This window comes from Rhipicephalus microplus, chromosome X (assembly GCF_043290135.1).
Source record: "Rhipicephalus microplus isolate Deutch F79 chromosome X, USDA_Rmic, whole genome shotgun sequence".
In the NCBI taxonomy this organism is placed as follows: Eukaryota; Metazoa; Arthropoda; class Arachnida; order Ixodida; family Ixodidae; genus Rhipicephalus; species Rhipicephalus microplus.
Genome location: NC_134710.1, coordinates 481,386,831 through 481,411,022, shown reverse-complemented (window position 1 = coordinate 481,411,022; position 24,192 = coordinate 481,386,831). Strand labels below are relative to the sequence as shown.

The following is a 24,192-nucleotide window of genomic DNA, read 5'->3' as shown; positions in this document are numbered from 1 at the left end:
AACACTAATATCTAAAACATATAAAGTTCGGAATGGTCTAATCGGACGTTTTGCAAACCGATCTACAACTTTGCCATTGAAAGTCTTTATATATCTTCGTTTCTTGAAAAGTTAGTTATTAAAACATATCTAATAGAGAACATTTGAGAACACAAAAGATTGTCTATCTCTAAGCAACGGTCAGCAACATGCATTTGGTCGCGTCATATTTGCATGTTCCGGCATATTTCTAAAGTCTGGCTAAAGTTACGTGGACCAGCCTGTATATGACTTCGGGGTTCAAAGGTAGTCACCCACTGCAAATGGTACACGTGCTATGGCGCCTATTTCCTTAAGGCCACGTACTGGATGCATAGCGACTTCGAAAAGGGGTCATGCACTAAGTGTTTGAAAGACTGGATATCACTATTGCGTTCGACTCTTAAAGGCAGAGCTTTAGGGTTCTCTAATTTTTCGCTGACTCATGCACTGACGTGAGAGTGTGTCAGGAAGTAACACCTACCCAAGTGCAATCGTTGAGCGGGCCCGTTGCATCATTAAACACATAATGTCCAGTTAGCCAGGCCGAACAAGGTTTGAAGTATATCGTTTACAATTGATTACCCCGAGATCTACTTAAGTAAAATAATATACATAACACTTTTTTGCAGTTAGGCAGGCTGCGGGGCAAGAGATTGATAATGTGATTCAACAATACGCTATAGAAAAGTGGGCTGACGGATTGATGCCGGATCGAAGTCATGAGGCATATCAGATTCATCATCACCATCAGCATCATCATCATCATCAGCCTGACTACGCCCATCTTCTGCAAGTCAACTCGGTCCTGTGCTTGCTGCTGCCACCTTATGCCCGCAAACTTACTAATCACATCTGTCCACCTACCTTTCTTCTCAGCCCCGGTGCCGTGGTCTAGTGGCTAACGTACTCGGCTGCTCACCCGCAGGTCGCGGGATCGAATCCCGGCTGCGGCGGCTGCATTTTCAATGGAGGCGGAAATGGTGTAGGCTCCTGTGATCAGATTTGAGCGCACGTTAAAGAACCCCAGGTGGTCAAAATTTCCGGACCCCTCCACTACGGCATCTCTCATAATCATATGATGGTTTTGGGACTTTAAATTCCACGTATCAATCAATCACCTACCTTTCTGTCTCCCTTCACACGCTTGCCTTCTTTTGACCAGAGGACATGTTGCCTATCGCTACATGCCCGGCCTATGCTCATTTCTTCTTGATTTCAGAAATGATATCCTTAAGCCTGGTTTGTTCCCTGAACCACTCGTGGAACATATACCACAGGCTAACAGGTTCCTCTTCATAAATTGTGCTCTCCGAGTTAATTGTGAATGATGTTGTGTGGTAACAATGCAGCTGATAGATTTCACCGTCATTTTATGAAGGCTTGTGCTTCAACCTTGATATATCTTTTTCCACAATATTTAAATAGTGTAAGTTACAATGGTGATTGTGTCAACGACAGAATATTTATTACAGCTACATCTGAAAGCGAGATTTTTTCTATGCTTGGCTCCTTAATTGACAAGCCAGCCGTTCAAAAGGATGGAATCAAAGCTCGACCTAATAAATCATTTGCTCTCATACCAAGTGGTCTATAGGAACATAATTGCACACGTATACTTACCCCTGGAGATTTTCTTTAAAAAATGAAGCTAGGTAATCTCAGAATGAATTTGAAGTGTAGTATATACAACGACCTAAACAACTACAGACCAATTTCTGTACAGCTTTTAGTCTCAGTAGTACCTGAACGTATTATATAAAAGCGCCTGATAGGGCCTGTCACCACACCACTTTCCAAGACGAGGAAGGGGTTCCCTCTTAGCCTACTTCGTACAGGCAATGTATCATGCTCACCACTTAATTCTTAAAAGTGCGTGAACAATGCTCGCACTAAGCGCATGAGCCAATCAAAATTTTGTGCTTCTGGGCTACACGTCTCTTTCAGAGTCAATAACACAAAAGAATGACGCAAAATAGTGGTGTGCGACAGGAAAGAAGGGATGGGTGGATGTATAATAAAGCAGTGCAGGAGACGAATCACGCCTGGTTTACTATGTATAAAGACTATTTGATAGCACATACGCTATACAAGTGACGGGAATTACTGTCTGCGTCACTAAGCTCGCGAAATTGCGAGAAATTTCACTAGAGAATAAGGCGCATCTTTCCTTCAGAGGCCTTGCTGAGGGGCCCTTTAGACAGTTGTCTGCTCAATAAAAGTAATATTTCTGACAACACATCAGCTTGACGTGGTCATAAAGAAAACGAACTTTATGATTTTTTTTTCTAAAAATAAAAATGAGCCACAATTTAAAACTTTTTTTTTGCAATTTATCGCAACTAGAGCATGTGACTAGCCATTCTTTTAAGGTGTAGTATTTCATAAAATCTTCTTAAGCTGAAAAAAGCACATATGTAAGGTCCGAACTAAGGTTGCAGGATCACTTGGCTTACTACAACCATTTCGATGCAACGTGCTTGTCAAGAACTTTAGATAACTTTACTTTTCACTTGTACTATATTCACTCACATATTAGCTATGGCTTCTAATACGGGACAACGCAAACACAACCGACCTAGAAAAACTGGTAGTGTCACAAAGTAAAGCACTCCACATCCTCAACTTTTCAAATCAGTACTTAGGGTCTTATAAATTTATGATGCGCTACAATATTGATGTTGCGGGCGCTGAGGCTATGTTTTGTAAGCTGAGCTATGATGTGTGCACTGTAGTCGTTGGTTGCGTATATCGCAGCCTTTCGTCCGACTTTCACAATATACGTCGATTGCATCAGTACACAGAACAAAATGCGCCGTCATCCAGATTAATAATCGCAGGTGATTTTAACGCGCCTGATGTTGACTGCACACAATGCAGCATCGTTGATTCTGTGCGGATGTGTTATTTGATTTTATGTTATCGTTCAACCTTTCACAAATAGTAACTGAACCTACACGTATACAGGGATACAGCTCTTCCATATTAGACCTAATATTTCTCAGCCATCACTTCATAAGCGAAGAAACTAATTTATGTCTTCTAGATGGTGTTTCCGATCACAAGATCACATCTTGCACCGTACCCGTTTATGACATTGTTACCCCTCAAGAAATAGTCGCGTACCCTGACTACAGTAAAGCTGAGGACACTAATATACTTGATCACCTTGCTGATGAGTATGAATAGTCTGTTGAACTTTCCCGTAACAGCCGTACCGACATCGATGCCTTGTGGCTTGCGATAAAAGCAATCATTTCTCATTGTAAAAATAAGTACGTGCCGATTAGAAAGAAGCAGCCTAATAAGCGTAATCTATGAATTACGCGCGATGTTATACACGCCAAACGTAAAGTAAAGAGGATGAGAAAACTGCTGAAAACCAACCCACTAAAATACACACAGCACGATCTCAGCACGGCTATTGAATACATGAAGTCAAAAATTAAGACAGCTAAGCAATTCTACTTCACAAATACACTCACTAACGTTTTGAAATCAGTCCCAACGAAGTTCTGGAACTACATAAACCCGAAAACTTGCAATGATGACGGAACGATAGATGTAGACAACCGAAGGTCTGCTAACCTGCTTAATGACTACTTCTGCTCTATCTTCATGGAGGATGACGGCACACTACCTTAGACACGTCCGTCAAAATTAAAGCCTCTAGATCAGCTACTAATAACCGAAGCAGGCATACTTAATTTGCTGCTCAAACTAGATTCTAAGAAATCATCAAGACCTAACGATATATCAGATGCATTCCTTCGCAGATACGCTTAGTGGATGGCCAAGTACCTATTAATAATCTTTAACAAGTCATTGTCATCAGGGACCCTCCCTAACGACTGGAAAACAGATTGGAACACATCATCTTAAAGCACATAACTAAACACCTTGAAAAGGAACAAATGCTAACAACCTGTCAGCATGGATTTCGAAAAGGTGTCTCCACAGTCACGCAACTACTTGAACTCGTACACGATGTATCGCTGAGTCTCGACCTACAGAAACAAATCGATCTTATCTTTTTAGACTTTTCAAAGGCTTTCGGCCGGGTATCACACGACAAACTAATTCATAAACACGAACTAACCTTGGGGAAAGGGCCCATTGTCGATTGGATAAAGGATTATCTTAGTGACCGCACCCAGTTTGTAGAAGTCAGCCGGCGACATTCGCATAAATCTAGCGTAAGATCTGGAGTTCCACGAGGAAGCGTTCTGGTTCCAGTTTTATTTTTTATATACATTAATGATCTGCCTTGTAATATTCCTTTCAGCGTCAGACTTTTCGCTGATGACTGCGTTTTATACAAAGTAATTGACTCTTATAGTGGCCATCTTGCATTAAACAACTCTTTATTTTTAGTACTCAAATGGTGTAAAAAATGGCAAATGACACTAAACGTTAAGAAATCAGCTGTCCTATCAATAACGAGAAAAAAAAACACACTTCTGATTTTAACTACACTTTAGGCAGCGCCACACTCAGCGCAGTAAAAGAGTATAAATACCTTGGCTTAACACTAACCCATGCTTTAGATGGGAACGCTCGTAAGCAACGTCACCTCGACTGCACTGATAAAACTGTTTTTTTAAATAGACGTCTGAGACTAGCCCCCCCCTACCACAAAGCTATTAGCATACCAAACTTTTGTCAGATCAACATTGGAGTACGCTAACCTTGTTTGGTTTCCTTCCACTAAAGAACTCATTTACAAACTCGAAGCAGTCCAAAGGAAGGCACTAAGATGCATTCATAATAAATATAGGCTAAAAGATTTACGCACAGAATTACTAAAACAGGCCGGTATCCTCACCTTACAAAACCAAGCCAAGCTTGCGCGATTCAAAATGATGCACCAGCTAATTCACAAAGACATAAAAACTGACAGTTCCAAATACTTATCTTTAACCCAAACACGACAAACGCGGCACAAACACGCATTATCATTACATGAGCATGTCATCCATACAAAAAGTCATAAATATTTATTTTTTCCTTGAATGACACGTGAATGGAACAGGCTGGATCCTAGGGTAACAACAAGCACGACGTTATCTACCTTTGTAACATTGCTTGAAGATCAGCTACATGCTGCCCAGTTATGAGCCTCCTGTATCATCCTTACTTCTTTATAACTTTTTTTTTTACATCAGTGCGTTTTTCGCTCCTGTTTTCCCTTTGTATGCCTCTTTGTTCACTTTTTTCTTTTTTTGCTGTTACACTGTACGCATATAATTTCGTTTATTCTACATACTGTTACTTCGTTTATTTTCACCATTTTTACATAAATGTATCTTTTACTTCAGTTTTGCCATTATACACCTCTTTGATCACCCCTTTTTTTACGTATTAGGATGTACTATTATTATGATGCACTATTACGTTTTCTCGTCTGCCTTTGTTAACCGCCAATATTTTTTATGTATAATTGAATATTTGATATTTGTATTGTCATATTGTAACTATCCAATATACCCTTCCTGTAAAGATCCCTGATGGGATCGACAGTATGAATAAAAAGATATTCTTATTGTTAGAAAGTATTACACAGCAAAGATGTATTCAGCTATTCAAAAAGAGTCTTTAGCAACCTTGAGAGATTTTTAAACTGGTACCTGAGTCACAAGACAATATATGGCTTACGCTGCACATCAATAGTAGTGAAAAACTAAAAGAAATTATGGGATGTGTTTATGTGCTTATGTATTATGTATCCTATCATTGTCAAAGTAGCCAGTAATTGTAAAGCAGTTCATAAATTAAAACTAATAATGCGCCCGTCTATTGTTTCGTATTTTGATGTTTTCCAGGAACTTTGATGTGTCACTGCAGTAATGATAAGAATATTTATTGGCAGGAATAAAATGTTGGCAAGTGTTGGTGTTACGAAGTATCACTAGTTAATTGATCAGTGATTGTGATTTTGTGTTCCTACTGCAGCAGTGATTACACCGTTCCTTTGACTATGTTAGGGCTGTAAATGTTATTACTGTAGTTAGCAATCTATCTATCTATCTATCTATCTATCTATCTATCTATCTATCTATCTATCTATCTATCTATCTATCTATCTATAAAACTGAACAGCGAATGAAAGAAAGCAGCACACAATGTCACCACTGGGCTCCGTTTTTGGAAAGTTATGTTTTATTTTCCTTTATTTTGTCATCATGCGTTCGCCAAGTGGCAGATAACAACAATAGCAGAATAACGGTGGCACGAAGATCGATGTTTGAGCCACGTCCAGGTCCACTGCGAAAGGCCAAATTAGTGCTGAAAATAATGCTTAACGTGAAAAATTATTTCCGGGGTGTCCACGCTAAAACATTAAGATATCGTGGTTAGGAACAGCACTAAAACCTACGAAAACGGAATGCGAAATCCTTATGCACGTAAGTCGCGTTACGTATACGTAAGCCAATATTTTCGCTTTCGTCGCGGTGGGTGGCGTCCAGTCGGTCGGTCGGTCAGTCGGTCGGTTGCGAAACTTTATTGTGGTTCTGCAATGCGCGGGTAGTGCACAGCGGACGACACCCACGTCGGAACTGTTAGGCCAAGCCTATCGGCCGTTCCGCGGGCGTGCTGATCGGCCCAAATTGGTCAGCCAGGAAGGAGCTGCGTAGGGCCGCCTCACACCGGACCGATAGTGTCGGGGTTAGTGTACGTTGCCTTGCACTCCCAGAGCATGTGCGCCAGCGTGGCTTCGTACCCACATACCATTAATTTTCTGACATCATAAGCGTGGTGAGCACAGCGTAGAGAGATAGTGGCGCACTTGGTTGCTGCCTTCCGAATTCTTGTAAAACCTGAGATTTCCCTACATGGAGCCACACAGCGAAGATTATATTATTATACTTTAAAGTGAATCATGACATACCCCATCTCTAAATTGCCTTTAAGGGCACACTAAAAAGGAACAATGACTTAGTTTAGATTGACAACTTGCCGTCTGAAAACATTAACAGCGTCTGTTAACTGTTATAAGTAAATTATTAGCGGAAAAATTCAATGTTGAAGTTTCATTCTTCAGCTTAGCGCCAAAACTGGCGCGCGTGACATACGAAATTTGAAAATATATCTTCGGGATTTTCATGACATTGGCTCTGTGAAATTTCCTGAAACTTTGTTTTCTAAGGCACCTACAAATTAGAGGGACCTACAGTTTCCTGAAACTTTGTATTCTAATCGCACCTACAAATTAGAATGTTCTTAATTTTTAACAATTGGAAGCTACGTCTTCAAAAATTCCTACGTCGCGGTGTTTGGTGCAGGCAACTCAAGGTGGCGTCGTCACCCGCAGTTTCTTTTCACACGATTTCTAGCCTACTAAGCTTTGCGTCACAATAAAAGTGGTGTTGCCGGGATTGTGAAAATGTATCTTATACGCAAAAAATGGTTCAGATTTTTGATGTCTCTTCAACAATAGGAGGTCATTATGCTTTTCTGGAGAGTGAAAGTGAGTAATAGAGGATGTTTGCTTTGTTTTTCTTATTTGAAAAATGGCGACGTTTGTTAAACATCCTATGGCAGTAACGCCCCTTTCGTTTCCGTCCACGAACTCTACATCGAGACTAAAATTTAGCATGAGATTCAATTGAATGATTCCCTAGAGTTCGACCATAACTTTGTAATTGGTGGCTTGAAAGATGTTTATGTTATAAAACTGTAGTGCGTGACACTATGTGGCATTGTCCTGTTTAAGGAATAGCGGAAGTTGCGTGTGCTTTCGGATAGTCCTAATCGCATTTTGAAGAGTGGCGTTAAAGCTGCAGCCGCGCCTTACGCACGAAAAACGCTGCCTCTATGTCGTGTCAGAACAAAATCACCCGCCACAAGAAATTGGTGAAATTTTAATGAAGGCGCACCAGGGCCGTATCTTGTTGTAGGAAGCGCCACGTCACCGGCTTCATTTGGACTGTGCGCAAGAAAACTGCAATATTCACTTTCTTCTTTCTCAGTGCCGCATAAAACTTGCGCAAAGGCGCTCTGCACTTCTTGCAGACATGCAAAATAGTTCCTTTTTTTTACTTAAGAGGAGCGTTAATACGTGTCATACCCAAATGATAAGTAGTCTGCTAGTGAATTTTAGACTTTCTCGTCTGCATTGTTTGTTGGAGTCAAATCGACTTACACCAAGACCATGTTAAACGCACTTTGAAATTTTATAGCTTACAGCACGTCCGCTAAGTTTATCATTCCCCGCGCTTAGCGAAATTTGACGCGCTTTACGTATCTGAGAGGGATGCCTTCCTTGCACGTTTTTGATATCAATGACCTAGGTCGGGCTGCGCCTTAACATCTCAGGCTATAAAATAGCGTTACTCGAGCAGCGTCTGAGCAAAATATAAGCTCACAGTACGCCTGGGTGCCTTTTGGAAACGTCGACGGTGACAGTATTCACAGACGTGCTTAGCATGATGCGCTTCGCAGTAATTGCAGCATGCTCGCTCCTCGTTCTCACTACAATGGGTGAGTAGATCAATAACGCCTTTTTTGGTGTCATTTATTATGCAGTGCATCGACTAAAAATCAAATAGCAAGTTCTGCAACACTCTCAACCATGGACGAGTTGATTCGTCTAATAAAAAGTAACAAAATCCTAGCGAGAGCAGAGGCGTAAAGGGATATGGGGAGAATGCGCTAAAGTACTATACGCAGCATACGTTTGCGGGACGTTGGGTCGAAAACGAATGCAAATGTTTGCTATATCAGTGCCTAAGGCTCGTAATAAAGCTGGTAACTGTATAAGTTGGAATGCGAAGTGCAGTATGGAACATTTACATGGAAACTATATTCTCCTACAAAGTCGTAATTCAGCTTTATTGAACACTTCGCGTTCCGCAAACGTTTACTGTTGATAGTGTATACTAGTTAAAAATAGTTATCTTTTTGGGCAACCAATGCTTCTTGGTTTTGAAAGAACCTACTTTCTGAAAAAAAAGGCAATGTTGCTTTTTGGTGTGAAATGACAACTGGCGACAAATCCTAATACAGAAATAGTCAATTTTATTATTCCACAACTGAACAATCAAAAAGTGACAACACTTTTTTAAAAAGCTCACCTTATACTGTCATAATAACTTTCAAGAGAAAAAGAAATAAGGCGTACCAAATACATTTACGCACACCTTTAAATTGTAAGGAAGGTTTTCACAAAATCCTGAAGGACATTTATAGCAATGACACGTAGATTGTGAAATATCCTACATGTGCACGTTTTCTCGTTATTAGGAACCCTTTCGAATTCTGTGTAGAGAGCATGTTCTGCTTGTTTTAAACCAGATTCATATTTGTACCTACCATTTGATTTGAAGCGTTTGATTCGGTCGAAATCCCAGCTTTCATGCAGGCAGTACACAATCACAGCATCAACAAACTCTTTATAAAAAATATATACTGGGAACAATCCACAGGAGCTCCACAGGCTTGATGCATAAAGAAGCGATCAATTTGCAATAAAGGGTTGGCCTTAATGATAACTAACGAACAAAGGAAAGTATAGGAGATGCTATTTGTAGTAACTATGGCATGAATGTGCAGTTATTCAAGTGGAAGAAAAGACAAGTTGCTGCCAGTAGGGGCCACACCGGCGACCTCTGAATAACGCGTTGAATAAATGCTGTCAAATGGGTACCAGCAAAGCCACTACATCTTGCAGAGAAATAGCAGGTTAGAAACCAGAAGTGTCTAGAATTGTTTTATTGATTTCACTTGCCAGATTACAGTTAGAGTAAAGCACTTTATTCGATGCACCTTGTCAATGCAGCTACGATGATGATGATGATGATGATCCTGTCACATCCTGTAACTCATCCACAAAGGGGGATTGGTCAAGAACCGTCCATCACTGGTTGCCTGTGATATGTGTTCTTTCTCCTCATCCGACGGCTTCCCTTGTCCTCCAAAACATCACGGGACCATTCCGCGGCTCCGACCACTTGAACGCGATAGCGTTAAAGACAACGTTCGCAAAAATTCTGGTCTCCTTGATACTTAGCGAAAAAAAATAATTCTCGTTTTTGACGGCAAAATCATGATAAATTCGAATAAAGAAACAAATATATTTGATTTTATTAAGAACTGAACCCAGAATATCTGTGTAGTAAGAATGGGCCTGACTACAGTGCCACACCCGTTTTGTTAACTGTTTCGCGGAAAAAATCAGGCATTTTGCTCTAGCAGTGACGAACCTCACGATGTGCGGAACTAAGCTGCCTTTCTAGGGGTGAAGCTACTGCTATTCTAACCTTGCTCTGCGTAAGGTGTAACCGGGAGTATCAAACAAACAAGAAGACAGACGAATGGACGGACGCATGGATGCCCAAACGGACAGACGGACAGACAGACGCTTCCCCCCCTCATCACCACTCACTAAGTGGACATGCTGTGATTTTTTGTGTCTCTCTTTTTTTATTTCTTCCTTCCTCTCTTTCATTCCTTTTCTTCCACTCTGCTTTTGCTATATCTTTTTTGGCTTCGGTCTGCTTCCTTTTTTCTAATCTTTCCTTCTCTCTCTCGACCTTTCTCTCTCTTCCTTCGAATCCTTTAGCGGCGAAGTTCCTCTTAGTCAATTCTTGTCCTGCTGCAGGTGTAACCGATGAAAGACAAAATAAAAAAAGAAAAACAGTAACTCCCTAACACTATTGGGCGTGAGGCCCACTACTGAAGGCACCAGCGCTGCAATTGCTGTGACGTGCAGAGTAAATAATTTATTTATTTCTATTTATTTCAATCCCTCAGGGCTCAAGGGCATTACAGAGGGGAGTGGATTACATTTTTAACACAACATAATGAAAAAGCGGAAGATTGGTGGTTACATGGATCAGTGAAAGAAACCAACAAGAAATTGTGCACATTATAAGAGCAAAAGCAGGTATTAAAGAACTACAAAGCTTAACAGGTCTAGTACTTAAAGAACAAAAAAAAACTAAGACCTAAAAATTATGGCGACAGGATAGTTATAGCAGCCTTAAACATGGAGTTATTAGTAATCTCGACTACAGATCGGGGAAGGTGATTCCAACTTGCTGACGTATACGGGGGATGAATGAATTGTAAAAATGGTTGGTGTGGCATGTGGGAATGCCAACCTTATGACGATGGTTGATGTGAGCTGATACATAAGAAGAAGGGGTTATAAATTTATTCTTAAGGACTGAATTGTCGTAATATATCTTGTAAAACAGGCAGAGGCGAGATATTTCTCTACGTTATGAGAGCAGAGGTAATGATAAAGTTGTTTTCATGGAAGTGACACTGGAGGTGCGATGGTAGTTAGAAAGAATGAAACGAGCAGCCAGACTCTGGATGTATTCAAGCTGATGAATGAGTGTTTCTTGGCTGGGGTCCCACACAGATGGAGCATATTTCATTTTAGAACGGACTAATGATTTATATAGAAGTAATTTTACTGGAAAGGAAGAAAGAGGAAAATTTCGGCGAATAAATCCCAGCGTGCGATTAGCGTTTTTGGTTACATGTGTTACATGCATCTTCCAGAAAAGATCAGAAGTGATTGGTACGCCTAGATATTTGTAACATGACACATGTTCTAGGTTTGTATTATTAAGATAATAAGGGGGCAATGTTGTATCGTGACGTGAAACGCGCGTGTGCTTGCATTTGTTAGTCTTTAACTCCGTGTTCCACGTGTTAGTCCAGTTACGAACACGGTTTATATCTGATCGAAGAAAGTGAACGTCAGAGTCACTGTTAATAACACGGTATATAACACAGCCATCAGCGAACAGGTTTATTGATGAACATAGATTATCAGGTAAGTCGTTTATGTAGATGAGGAAAAGCAAAGGACCCAGCACAGAGCCTTGAGGCACACCCGACTCAACTGCAGAAGTGACGGATGGGGTGTTATTCACAGTGACAAATTGGGAACGATCAGTGAGAATTGGGAACGATCAGTTAAGCCATTGAAGAACGTTCGGATCAATGTTAAGTTTGCTGAGTTTTAAAAGAAGCAGTTGATGAGAAACCTTGTCGAACGCTTTTGAGAAGTCTAGGAATATGCAGTCGACAATGTAACCCCTTGGATCACGTGATCACGTTGGATCACGTGATCTCACTTCGCCTTTGCGAAGGAAGGCTGGTGGTAGGATGCCTTGTTTTTAACGGCAACTTTGCGGCCTTTTTATTCTTAAACAGCGTTGTATTGCTGCGACTTCATCTGTGGAAACTTTTGCAAACAACACAATGTGGAGTTGACGTTAAGTTGCAGTAAACGTTACTGGCGGCGTGCCACATTGCGCTACGTACGTGAAGCCACTGTCACCTCTCTCTTTCTTTGTTGTCGTGGTTGTTATTTCGAGCTCATGCAGTTAAAATGAGCACATGTCATGAATGTTCACATAAAAGTATGTTTCAGTTTTCGCAGGGAAATCTCGTTCACGATAAAAAATAACTGTGCAAACAGTTCAATTATGTATACGTTGAAATGGGGCTCTTAATTGTCAGAGAGTAAATATATAGCTCGTAAGCCCATTTCCTTTCGCTTTCTTTCGTTATTTTTACCCTATTCTAGTGTATTTCATGGACGGTTTCTTCTGCGTGTAATGCCAGCAATTTTGGCGAAACCTTCTTTCTTGCATAATACATGCGCCACTCTAATCTTTGCTAGAGCTTATTGTTCTCATCACGGTAACTTTTACCGTAGTCAGCGCCACCACCATCCTCCTCCCCGGGCATCCGTCCCCGTTTGTGTACCCGAACACGCGGGTTTCTATACGCCAGTGGCGTCGCCAGGGCGTGGCACACCAAGCCCGAGCCCCCCCCCCCCTCCCGAATTTTTCTATGGTATATAGCGCACAAAGAAACGGACGCCCCAACCTGCCTGCCCGGCCCCCAGTTCTAATCAAGGTGCTGCTGCCTCAACAAAAAAAAAATGTCTACCAATGTGCCTGCCGTCCTCGACTACAGCTCACAGGGTTTATTGCTTATAGATTACGTCTTTAGAATGGGCCCGTATTCACTGTCACTTCCTCTTAGTGTTGTTTTTATCTAGAGATGAAAACGTGGTCGGCTTCAAAAACTGATTTGTCTTCGAAGAGCTGCCTTGAAATATAACACAGCTTATAAATAAAACTGCAAAACATAGCCTGGGCGCAGGCAATTTTACTGAAACACAAAATTGCCGTTTCGCAGCATGCTCAAGGAGGTTACATGATATGGCTGGGTAGTCACAATTTTTAAATCACAGTTTATTCCTTTGTAGAAGCTCTGCAACTGCAGCTATGATTCATGCCCATATGTGGCTGGACAGCGATCGATTGTGCAGCGTGAGACCACAGTAGAAGTTTCGCGCAATAAATATAAGCAGTGTGGCACAGAAGAGAATACAACTCTGAATGAAGCACGCGCGAGCGTGATTCTCACGTTTGCCCGGAATCATAACAGTAAATTTGCGGCTGCATGCGGCTGTCAGACCCAGAAAGCTGTGTTGCTTCCCGAAAAGCGGGGAATACGCTTGCGCTGTGCCTCATAGGGTTATGTGTGCTGAACATATATGTAATTTGTGCATGCTTGTCATGTCAACCGCAGCTCGTCTTGAGATGCAAACCTATAGGTAATGAAGTAGCATGGTTGCGCGCACTTCTTGCAGCTAGTTTCTTTACCCTAATACTCATTAACATGAAATGAGTCGTCACCTTTTACAGAGGTGGCGCTCTTGGTCACCGTGGTTTTTTCATTACGAAGGTCATAACAGACGACGCCGGCACTCAACCATTGTGAGAAGTGGAACAATTTTTCGGGGCAGTTATTTAGCACTTCGTACAGTGAGGAAACAAGCGGCAGCAGTATTTTACTGATTTCGTTGAGTGAAGTACAAGAATGATAATATTTAAAAAACGAGACGTGAAAGCGGCTGCTGGCTGCGCGTGAGAGGGAGGCGGAGTAATCCAACCACGTACGTCATAGGAATGCCTCGGCATGGAGGCGCCACGGTATGTCCTCACGTCCGATAATAGACGACGTTGTATTATAGAAAAAAATACAAACTGCTGTTCACTGAGGATATTCTAAATGACACTATACCGCTACTCCGATTGGCTGTTGCGCAGGTTTTACCTGGGTGCGCGAGAAAGGAGTGTCTCTCTTAGTCTGCTAGATATTCGCGGTACGGGTGGGATCGTTGGTGGGGCATGGACGAAGCACATTGGCGGGCGCAGAGCGCGGCGGCGGCTGATGTTCGTCGCCTTGTTGGTGGGGCATAGACGAGGCGGAGTAGAGGCCCTTGGTGGTTCGTGTTCGTCGCCAGGCAGACGAAAAGACAGATAGACGGAAGGACACACGGACGAACGCAAGGACGCATGCAAGGGCGGACAGACGGATAGAGACATGGACGTATGGATTGACGCAAGGACGGACAGACGGACGCACGCACGGACAGACAGACACATGCACGAACTGGCGAACGGACAGCGCGCACCGCAATCATCATCATTGACTCAGTGAATATGCTGTGATTTTAGGGGCGAAGCTCCTCTTAGTCATACCTTAGGTACATCAAGTGTAACGGGCAGTATCAGACAGAAACACGGACAGACAAACCAATAAATAGACCGGCATACAGACGGACAGATGAGCGCTTGAATAGACAAATTCAATCCCCCCTTCCCCCAGCTCAATCCCCTCTTCAATCCCCTCTTCAATCCCTCTTCCCCTCTTCCCCCAGCTCACCCAGTAAAACTGCTATACTTTGATTGATATGTGGGGTTTAATGTCCCAAAACCACCATATGATTATGAGAGACGCCGTAGTGCGGGGCTACGGAAATTTAGACCACCTGGGGTTCTTTACCGTGCACACAAATCTGAGCACACGTGCCTACAGCATTTCTGCCTCCATCGAAAATGCAGCCGCCGCAGCCGGGATTTGATCCTGCGACCTGCGAGTCAGCAGTCGAATACCTTAGCCGCTAGACCACCGCTTGACTTTAAATAAAGTTTATTCATTCATTCATTCATTCTTTGGGTTTAGGTGTCCACTGAGGAGTGGAGCTAGGCTTGCGATTGAGAAGGCCATGCGAACGGGGCCCGGCTACGCTGTCGCACTCTACCCTGAAGGCGAAGCAGAAGTGCAGTTCAAGGTCCGTATTAACAAGCGCTCCTCGACTCAAAACTCCACTTCGAGATCCCTGAGTGCAGCTTGGTGCTGCAGAGATCATCCTCGACTCACTTTTCGATCTGAGCGCACTTTCCCTGAAGGAAATCTCAAGCGTTTGTTTGAGTGAAGTTTATGCGCCAGCATGGCGCCAATGCACAGCACGTCGGCATTTCTAAACAAATAAAGCTGCCGCCGCCTCTTTCTTTTGACAGTGAAGGTGTGCATGCCATTTAGTGCGGACCTGTCTTCGGATGGTTCGGCAACGGCCACTATGGCGCTAAGACTGGCGGGCATGGTGTCAAGAGGACCAGTCGCAAGAGCCGCGATCTGTTTTCTTTCGTCCATGAGCCAGCGGCTTGCCCTCTTTCTGGTAGTTTTCATGCGAATGCTCCAAGTCTTACTACGGACGCCAACGCTTTCACGTGTGTTCCCAAGAAGCTCGTATGCCGCATCAGTTGAAGCCTGTTGCAAAATACTTGACAAACACGCTGAAGAGATACGTACTAATTATATTTTCATGCGCTGTATTCACTGTACTTTTTAGCGGCTTTCTCTTGAGCAAATCTGCGCTATCTTAGCCGAAATACGCCGAAGCATATCTCCGCTAGGCAATCTTCTATTTTAACGAAAAGGCGTGGTCTTCTGTTTTTTTCTACACGTCTTCTGCTTGATCAGATGTCTATTCCAAGCAGTTTATGGAGCATAAAAAACAATGTAATTAGGCAAAACAAAGTATGCAGTTGCTCGCACAGAAATTTATTTTAACTACGTTATTGAAAGCTTCGATATAGACTGCGTATGGAACTCACAATATTTTTAAACGGCCAAAGCACTTCAGGTAATCAAACAAGAGGTTGTACTGTATGAAACCTGCAAGTACTTGAAAATGCATAGAATGCGTAAATACGAAAGTGAAACTTGTCATCACAGGAGCAGTAGTTTGTTATTGTGCATTAATGTTTGAGAGCTAGTATGTTTTTTAGTGCTGTGCATATAGAGCATCTTGATGTAAATCCACCGACGTGTATACGCCTAGAGCCGCATCTCCGACCCAGCGACTAACGCCCATGATCGAAATTTAACGTATGCGGTAGCCGGTAGCACATATGCCTGGACGACACATAAAGTGAAACCCGTGCCAAGATGGCAGCAAGAAGTACATGAAAACAAACACTTGTTACATCTAGGAATAGAACCGATGGGCTTTGTTCGCAATAAATGAGACTCAAACGACCATGGACTTGATCTCGCTTCTGGGTGATTCCACGAGAGATCGACACGGGTCCAAAAGTTTATATTTTAAACTTCATTGAGTATTTTATATTTCGTGCACCTCTCACCAGGTAGCCCGAAAGTCAACTTCGTTTTATGATTAACGGCATAAATTACGAGAAAAAATATCAAACTTCACCAACACGGAGGCACCAATTTCGTCACCTGTCATTTTCGAAAATTGCAGATGCCATAAAAATACAAATATTTTTGTTTTAAGGAAGAGATTTTTTACCTGAAATGCATGTCTAATGAAGAATGAATTCATGCGGTTTCAAGTTTGTAGACCTTAAAAAAATAGCTTTAAAAATGTCTAATTTTGCGACAGTTTAAAATAAGTTACGTATGCCTCTTTTTTTTTCTCCGAAAGTAATGCAAGCAGCGTTTGCAAACTTGACACGTTTTAAGGATATAGTGTGTTCATTAAGTACATAAATTATTGCTGCCGTAGGGCAAATGTTAATTTTTACATATTGCCTCAAATTTTCATATTGGCAAAAGTGTACTCCACTGAAATTTGAATAATTAAAAACCCCATCTTCGATTTTTCTTAAAATCTTGTAAATAGACAACCGAAGGCCATAATGCAGGAATATAGAAAAACATGTTGCATAATTTTGTTTTTAGGGACAATATTCGTGGTACAAATCAAAGCTTTTCGAGAATGCGCTGATAAGTTGAGAAGTCTAGAAATCGGTTGACATAAAAAACAGCGCCAATAACGAGGGACAAGAGAAAGAAGGAGACAGACTCTTGTCCCTCGTTATTGGCGCTGTTTTTTTATGTGAATCATGTCGTACCAACTCACTCAAGCAACCACGTTAGCTAGAAATCAGAACGGAAAAGCGGCAATAAGCTTCAAACGCGAGTAAACGTGACCACATTTGGTGAAGAAAGGCTGTTTAGCAGACAGGAGTAACTATTTTGAACACGGTATTCTACAGTATCGGAATTCACTCTTATACGTAGAGCACTGAGACTTCTAATATGTGGTGCCTCTCCATTACTTACACACAGATGGAGCTGCTGTGACGGCCATGTATTTGCAACACGTTGGGTAAGAGAATTAAATGTTGAACGAGTTTATAAACGATTCATAACAAGTTTTTATCATTTGCGGCACGAAGACTGCCGCATTAGACTGAAGAACACGCTTTAGGGCAAGTTGTCATCCGTCGTCTGGTCTAATGATTAATTGCTGTGCGCCGCATCTCGGAGGCAATGCTTTAGATCATGTGGTTCAAAGTAGAGACAAAGATTACGCCTCCCGTAATTTTATCGACAAACCATTGTGAAATTCATTTTAACGTACTATACTAAAGTTTTGCGTTCACACTGTGGATACTTGTGGGCAAGTATCCACAGTTGTTGCCTCCTCTACAGTTGTTGCCTCCAGGCGTTTGTTGCCTCCGCGATCAGCTTCGTCAAGGTTTCTGGGGATAATTTCGCGGGCAACAAACGCACTCTGTAGTTGATACCAGAGCTGCGCGCCGATTTGACTCAGTGACAGCGCAATTACGTGCTTCGTCTTTTGCGTTTTGCTTGCGTGTGCAGCGTAGAGCAGCTTTGATATGAAACAGTGGTGTATATTTGCCACCTGCAGATACGAGTGTAATAGTACCGTCAACAAAGACTGTTGAATGAAGCTCCACTCACATATAACTGTGACGACAGGCCAATGCCGCGCAAGTGAGTTCGGTGCACGATGGACATGCCAGGAGGGAACGGGATGCCTTTGCGCATTCACAGTTCAAGCTGAGAACTCTGTCTCTCGCGTTTGTGAAGTTTAGTGTACCACGACCCAACTGGCTCTCGTGTACAGACACCGATGCAGGGCCAACCAAAAGAATTGTATCTTCGCCGAAGCAACCTACTGCTCGTTAACACGACGCTGCATACCAAGCATATATCCACAGGAGGGTCGCCGACCCGTAAATCATGCTCCTTCTCTACAGCAGACCACGAGTTGAAAAACAATTAAGTGAAAAGTCTTTCAGTTTCACTTGCGCGGTTTGAAAACACCTGAGGTTCAAGTGTTATTTACATGATTATTAGGTGCGCGTAGTGTCTCTGGAAAGTCTAAACCGGTCACTAGTCGTTGGTTTTCATGGGGAAGATGTGCCACTAGGTGTCAATATGGGTGCATACATCTAAGGGTGTTGTAGCCATAAACACCAATAGACGAGAGCACGCCTATCTCGCACCCAGGCTGCTTAGGCGGTATACCCTCGCTCCCAGAGACACCATAATTTGTTTGCAACTGCCAAAGCGCGCTTGCTAGCATGGAATGCAGTGGCTCTAGGAGTTTAAAATGCCAAAAGCGCCTGTTCATGCTGCGCCCTCTTATAAAATGCCATCTGGGTACCACCGCGCTGTTATCTGATGCAGCAATAATTAGCGCAAGAAGAAGATATTGCTGAGCACAGCCTGTGAAGTTCACAGCGCATTGCGGGAATCGTGCTGGTGCGGTGTTTTGCGATTGCACAGATTTCCGTCCAAAACAAAAAACGCCGAGCTTCGCCACTTTAGGATTTAATAGCAATCAGCAAGAAAAACTACGAGCGCAGTGACGTGTACAAATAAGCATACTTAATGCGTTTATTCAAGCGCGACTCCAGCTGCTTCACTTTACAGCAGCGATTTGCGCGCAGTGTGCCTGTAGTATGAGGCACAAGACTATTGCCGTACTCTTTCGCAGGCTGCATGTCAATAATAGGATTACGTATTACGACTCACGCGTGAATGCACGCACCACGCATGTTTAGTACAACTGCAACGGCCTACTATCGCGATGCGTGAACGGCACGAAAAGCATGACTTTCGACTCGGTCGTACTGCGACATGCCTTTACCGTCCCTAGGGGAATCTACACGTGCTTTCGGCCGGCGTCACCGTACCATTTTAAAATCTTTCTCTGACTGGCACTTTTGCAGAGCGTGTGTGTTCCGAGTGCCCGGCAGGACTATGAATTGATACACATGTGGTGCATGGGCGTAAGTTGGAACCAGATTCTAGCGCTACGTTGACGCCAGCTTACAGCACAAATTCTGCCTTGTCAAAGCCAAGACACACCGCAGTACGACTCTGTCGAAAGCAATGATTTCTGCTGTTCGCGTTTCTTTCAATAACAACAGTACGTACCTGATGAAGCTGCTTCAATAGTCTGCAATGAACGTTTTGCAGGCATTCCAAACTGTCAGGGAAGGTCTCCTCGACGTTTCACACAAAATAAGCATAAAGTTCTAGCACGGGAACACCGTGAGACAAGCGCACAGCCGGACTAGAGTTGTGAAGTTTAGCGTTTGATTTGCAGATTGTCTGCTCGCCTGGCAGTTGAGTGCTGCTTCGCCGCGCTTGCAACAGACGGTGCCACACGCTTTTCAATATGGCAGCAAGCACTGAGCTCGCTATATTCTGGTGTATAAAAATAATGTATCAGTGTGTAATAAACAATAAAGTACTTCAGTGAAGACATGTTTCATTGTCGTGTACTGTACCGATTCCTATGTCAAAGAGATCAACATCGTTTTTTTAAATCTCTTTGTTGCCTAGAAGGGGTGAATGTTTAAAACTCTACGGACGTATGCCAGGACCGCCTGATTCCTTCCTTGCCACAAGAATTTCACTCTCGATGGCATTCGTTGTCGAATAATTCTACTGTATTTTCTAATTTACTTTTCCAGGTCATACACACGAAGAGAAGGACCTGATATGTAATGACAGCTTTGTCCCGGCAACGTCAGTCTGCGACGGTACATTAGACTGCTCAGAGCTGGATGACATCAGCAATGACGAAAGCCCACATATTTGTGGTAAGTGTGTTATGCCCTATGCACACCTAATGTTACCCTTTCTCGTAACTAAATAAACGGCTCTACTCTTCTTCATGAAGCGGGTAGTGAGATCAATGCATAGTTATATTCCGTGGATGTCTGAAGACTACGTATTTATTATAGCTCCACTGCCTTACCTGGAGTGGGAAGCCTCACTGGCAGTTCATAACGTCACAAGCACATCTGTTCAACTCTCTTGGACAATGACGACTGCGAATGACTCCGAAGATTCACTGCTGCTGGCCGGCTACTTCCTGACGGGGAAATCGGAAGGACGCTCATTTCAGAATACTATATCTGGGCGGCTGCTTTCCCACCCAATTCAATGGCTGAAGCCATGGACAGACTACACTTTTATATTGAGGCCTTTCTATACTGAGACCGGAAGGCCGCATCGACAGTACAAGGTTGGCAAAGCAGCTTCAGCACAAATCCGAACACTTTCCTCCGGTAAGTGAATATAAATGTATCATTTTGAAATTAGGGAGTATAAAACTGTAATGACACAATAATTATTATTCTTAACTTTGTTGCATTATATAGAGACCGGAGACCTTAAAGCCGTGGCCGAAATAACCTTGTCATCTCTTAGAGCACCGTAATTATTGTAATATAGTTTTTCTACAGCCAGTTGAAGGTAACGCCAGAGTCTTTCAAAGCTTTTCTGGTCATGAAACTCCGGTCGAAGTTTCATTCAGGGACAAAAGCTGCCGCTAAGATCGCTCTTGTTAGCATGAAGGCTTCGCCGGAGGCCGGCGACACTTGCGGGCCGGCTGTTTCTCCGTCGGCAACGCGCCTAATTCCATGTGCTCTTCATTTCCACCTGTAAAAACGCGATCGACGCGAGTGAAGTGTGCGTGTTTTTGATTCAGTTAACGCGTAGCTTAGCTGTGAAATAGAGGCAAGGCCACGCGTGTGACTGAAGCGTGTATGTTGCAGCGTTCGTTCGTTGCGGAAGTCACGGCCGCCAAATTCTTGCTTTGAGAAGGCGGACATGTGACGTTTTCGTTTTTAGACTAATATTTGCAGTTTACTGTATTTCAGTTAACTGGCACCAGATTTACATAGGTATATACAGCCCTGGGCGGCGTGCTGCGCTTAGCACATATGCGTGCAAACGTACAGCTCGTCGGGTTAGCAATGTGTCTGCGTGATTTTATAGTGCGCTAATAATGTAAAAAAATAATCTAGGTTTGGGAATCGAGAGTCAACATCACGAAGAAAAACGCTCACGAAATGGAAGCAGCATAATGGGCGCGCGTAGGGGGGTAGGAGTAAATGCTACACACTTGAGTGACACCGTATACTTACAAGTAGGTATACGGTGTCAATAGAAAACCTCGTACGGTCAGTGCCTGACACCCCCCCCCCCCCAAAACGACAAGTTAATTGATTGATTGGTTATAAGGTTTAACGCGCTGACACCTGCAGGCAATCGAGCGCACACCGTAGTGTAGCTCTCCGGAATAATTTTAGCCACCCAGGTATCTTTAACATGTGCGCGAATGTCTAAACCACAGGCATTTTCTCTTTTCGCCTCCATCAGAAAAGCGGCTGGAAACCCGCGTGCTTGCGCTCACCATCATCAGCACAGCGCCTTAGCCTCTCAGCCACCACAGCTCGGACACTAAAAAAGTTTAAAAAAGGGATGCAGACAAAGCTAGCCATGTTCTGCTTTCTCTATTCAAAATACCTGCTTGGATAATCAAAACGTCACCGCGATGAATTTCGGTTCCGCCACACAGATGACAGTAACCTGACTGACCTCTTGCTGATCGTCGCAGGCAGCTGCCAAGCGCATGCAAATGACTAGAAAACGGGCCGCGGCTGTGGTGGAGCTGTTTATACTTACATGTTTACGGCAATAGTACGACGGATACAGGAAATAAACAACGTCACACAAATATGCGTCACTAGCAAACACAAAACACAATAGTTGGGATTTACATAGCATGACAAACAGAACATCTGCAACCCACTAGGCTTGTTGAAGGACTCTGGTTACGCTGTATTGAAGTGTTGAAAGACTCTAGTTACGCTGACGCCCAGGAGCAGAAGCTAATCACGTGGGAATTTGTAACTTTCACCGCCTAAAGAAGGTGCTAGTGCAAGCCCAATATGGTTGTCATTCGGGGTATCGTGCAGCCAGCGCGCCGGCTGCCACCGCCGGTGTGCCCGTCAATTCAAATTGCATAGTATATTCGGCTGCAGCCACCGTGTTTTCAAGGTTTTGCAGAGAAGTTCATTGACTCTATCACGTATTATATGCCACACTGCGTGTTGAGAAACGCGTGTGCGGTGCATTGAAGGAAAAGAAGTTTTGAATGCCGGCACATCGTCTGCTGTGGTGGGAAGAAATGCATGTACAGCTTTGTGAACGCTCCTCGTGCCACGGTCAGAGAAGATCAAGCAACCGTGCTTCTGCAAAGCAGCAAACATCGCCTTTGACTGCAGGGCGTCTGAACAGTGGCATCCAACATATTTTTTTCATTCTTCTAGCTCAGGAAGCAATAAATAAAGCGTAAATCATTGCTACTACGACTCCCAGTACCTGTCTGACTTCGGTGGTTCACTGGCGAATTCAGAATTAGCTTAGAATAAATAGCCAGCGAAAAAAATTGGCTCCGATCTGCATGTTACAATGCAAATGCTGTCGAAAGACGATAGTCTTGCGTCTAGAGAGAGTGAACAAAAGGTTTATTTGATGTTATGCGCAAGCAAATCGGTGAATGGTATTCTGAAGGCACTGGGTTAGAGTGCCTCGTGCATGTAATGGAGGCGAACGAGCCAATCAAGGATGGATGAATGGATTGATGTGGCTGTACCCTTTAGATCGGGTGGCGGCAAACGCCACCTAGCCATAATACTTAGTGAACGAACAACTACATTTATCTTTTTTTCCTTTAAATAGTGAAGTTGAGGACTGGTACTTTGCAGTGAAGGGTTTAATTTTCACTCGTGCCTTCACTTTAGCCACCAATCAGATAACCTCCTTCTAGTTAATTCTACCCACCTAAAGAATATTTTGCTCTCTTTGTCTGTTAACCTTAGTGCTTTGGGAAACTCTGCGCCATCATCCCGAACTGTAGGCTGAAGCCCTTTACAGAACATTGTCAAGTGTTCAGCAGTATCCTCCTCCTCTCGAAACGCACTGCATACCGTGTCTACCCCTTTGTATTTGACCCGATACGTCTTCGTTCGATCTACTCCCGTCCTGGCCTCAAAGAGTAGAGAAATACCCCGAGTATTCTCATAGAATCTTTCCTTGGCAATTCCCTGCTTAAAAGTTCGATAGATCTCTATTGCGGCCTTCTTAATCATGCCAAATTTCCACATGTCAGTGTGCATTTCCTTCCTCTTCTTCTTAACCGATAGTTCTTTTTGGTTTGACACCCTGCTGTTTTCTAAGTATTTAACCGACAATTTTCTGGTTCGCTTCCTTAATTTTGTATCGACATTCTTCATGTATAAGTAACTGAAAACCTTGCTAACCCAACGTTCCTCCCCCATTTCTCTCAATCGCTTCTCAAATTTTATCTCGCTGCTAGCTTATCTCCCCCAAATGATGTTAATCCCATATCACCTTGCCCCGCCATGGTGGTCTAGTGGCTAAGGTACTCAGCTGCTCACCCTCATGTCGCTGGTTAAATCCTGGCTGTGGCGGCTGCATTTCCGATGGAGGCGGAAATGTCGTAGTCCCGTGTGCTCAGATTTGGGTGCATGGTAAAGAACCCCAGCTGGTCGAAATTTCCACAGCCCTCTACTACGTCGTCTCTCATATTCAGATGGTGTTTTAGGACGTTAAACCCGACAAATCAATCAATCATATCACCTTGTACTCCTTCATTTGGTGTAATCTCGTGAGATCCTAAAGCAAGCCTACCTATTCCACCTGGCTTAATTTCTAATCTTTCTTGAACTTCCGATCCCATGCACAACA

General features: G+C 43.1%; 1 protein-coding gene and 1 long non-coding RNA gene across 3 annotated transcripts in view; both read left to right on the top strand.

Moving 5' to 3' along the window:
- The first annotated feature begins 8,341 nt into the window (after window positions 1–8,341).
- The window catches only part of LOC119160793 (receptor-type tyrosine-protein phosphatase F), a 223,567-nt gene continuing 207,716 nt past the window's right edge, over window positions 8,342–24,192 (top strand). For both annotated transcript variants that reach the window (XM_075880872.1, XM_075880871.1), the window contains exons 1-3: window positions 8,342–8,499; window positions 20,103–20,231; window positions 20,376–20,702. In XM_075880872.1, the coding sequence (XP_075736987.1) occupies window positions 8,445–8,499; window positions 20,103–20,231; window positions 20,376–20,702 (511 nt within the window). In that variant the 5' untranslated portion in view covers window positions 8,342–8,444. The remainder of the gene's footprint in view (window positions 8,500–20,102; window positions 20,232–20,375; window positions 20,703–24,192) is intronic.
- LOC142776706 (uncharacterized) lies at window positions 8,506–15,357 on the top strand. The gene is made up of 2 exons (XR_012887733.1): window positions 8,506–9,699; window positions 9,797–15,357. It is a non-coding gene; the product is annotated as an uncharacterized LOC142776706 (long non-coding RNA).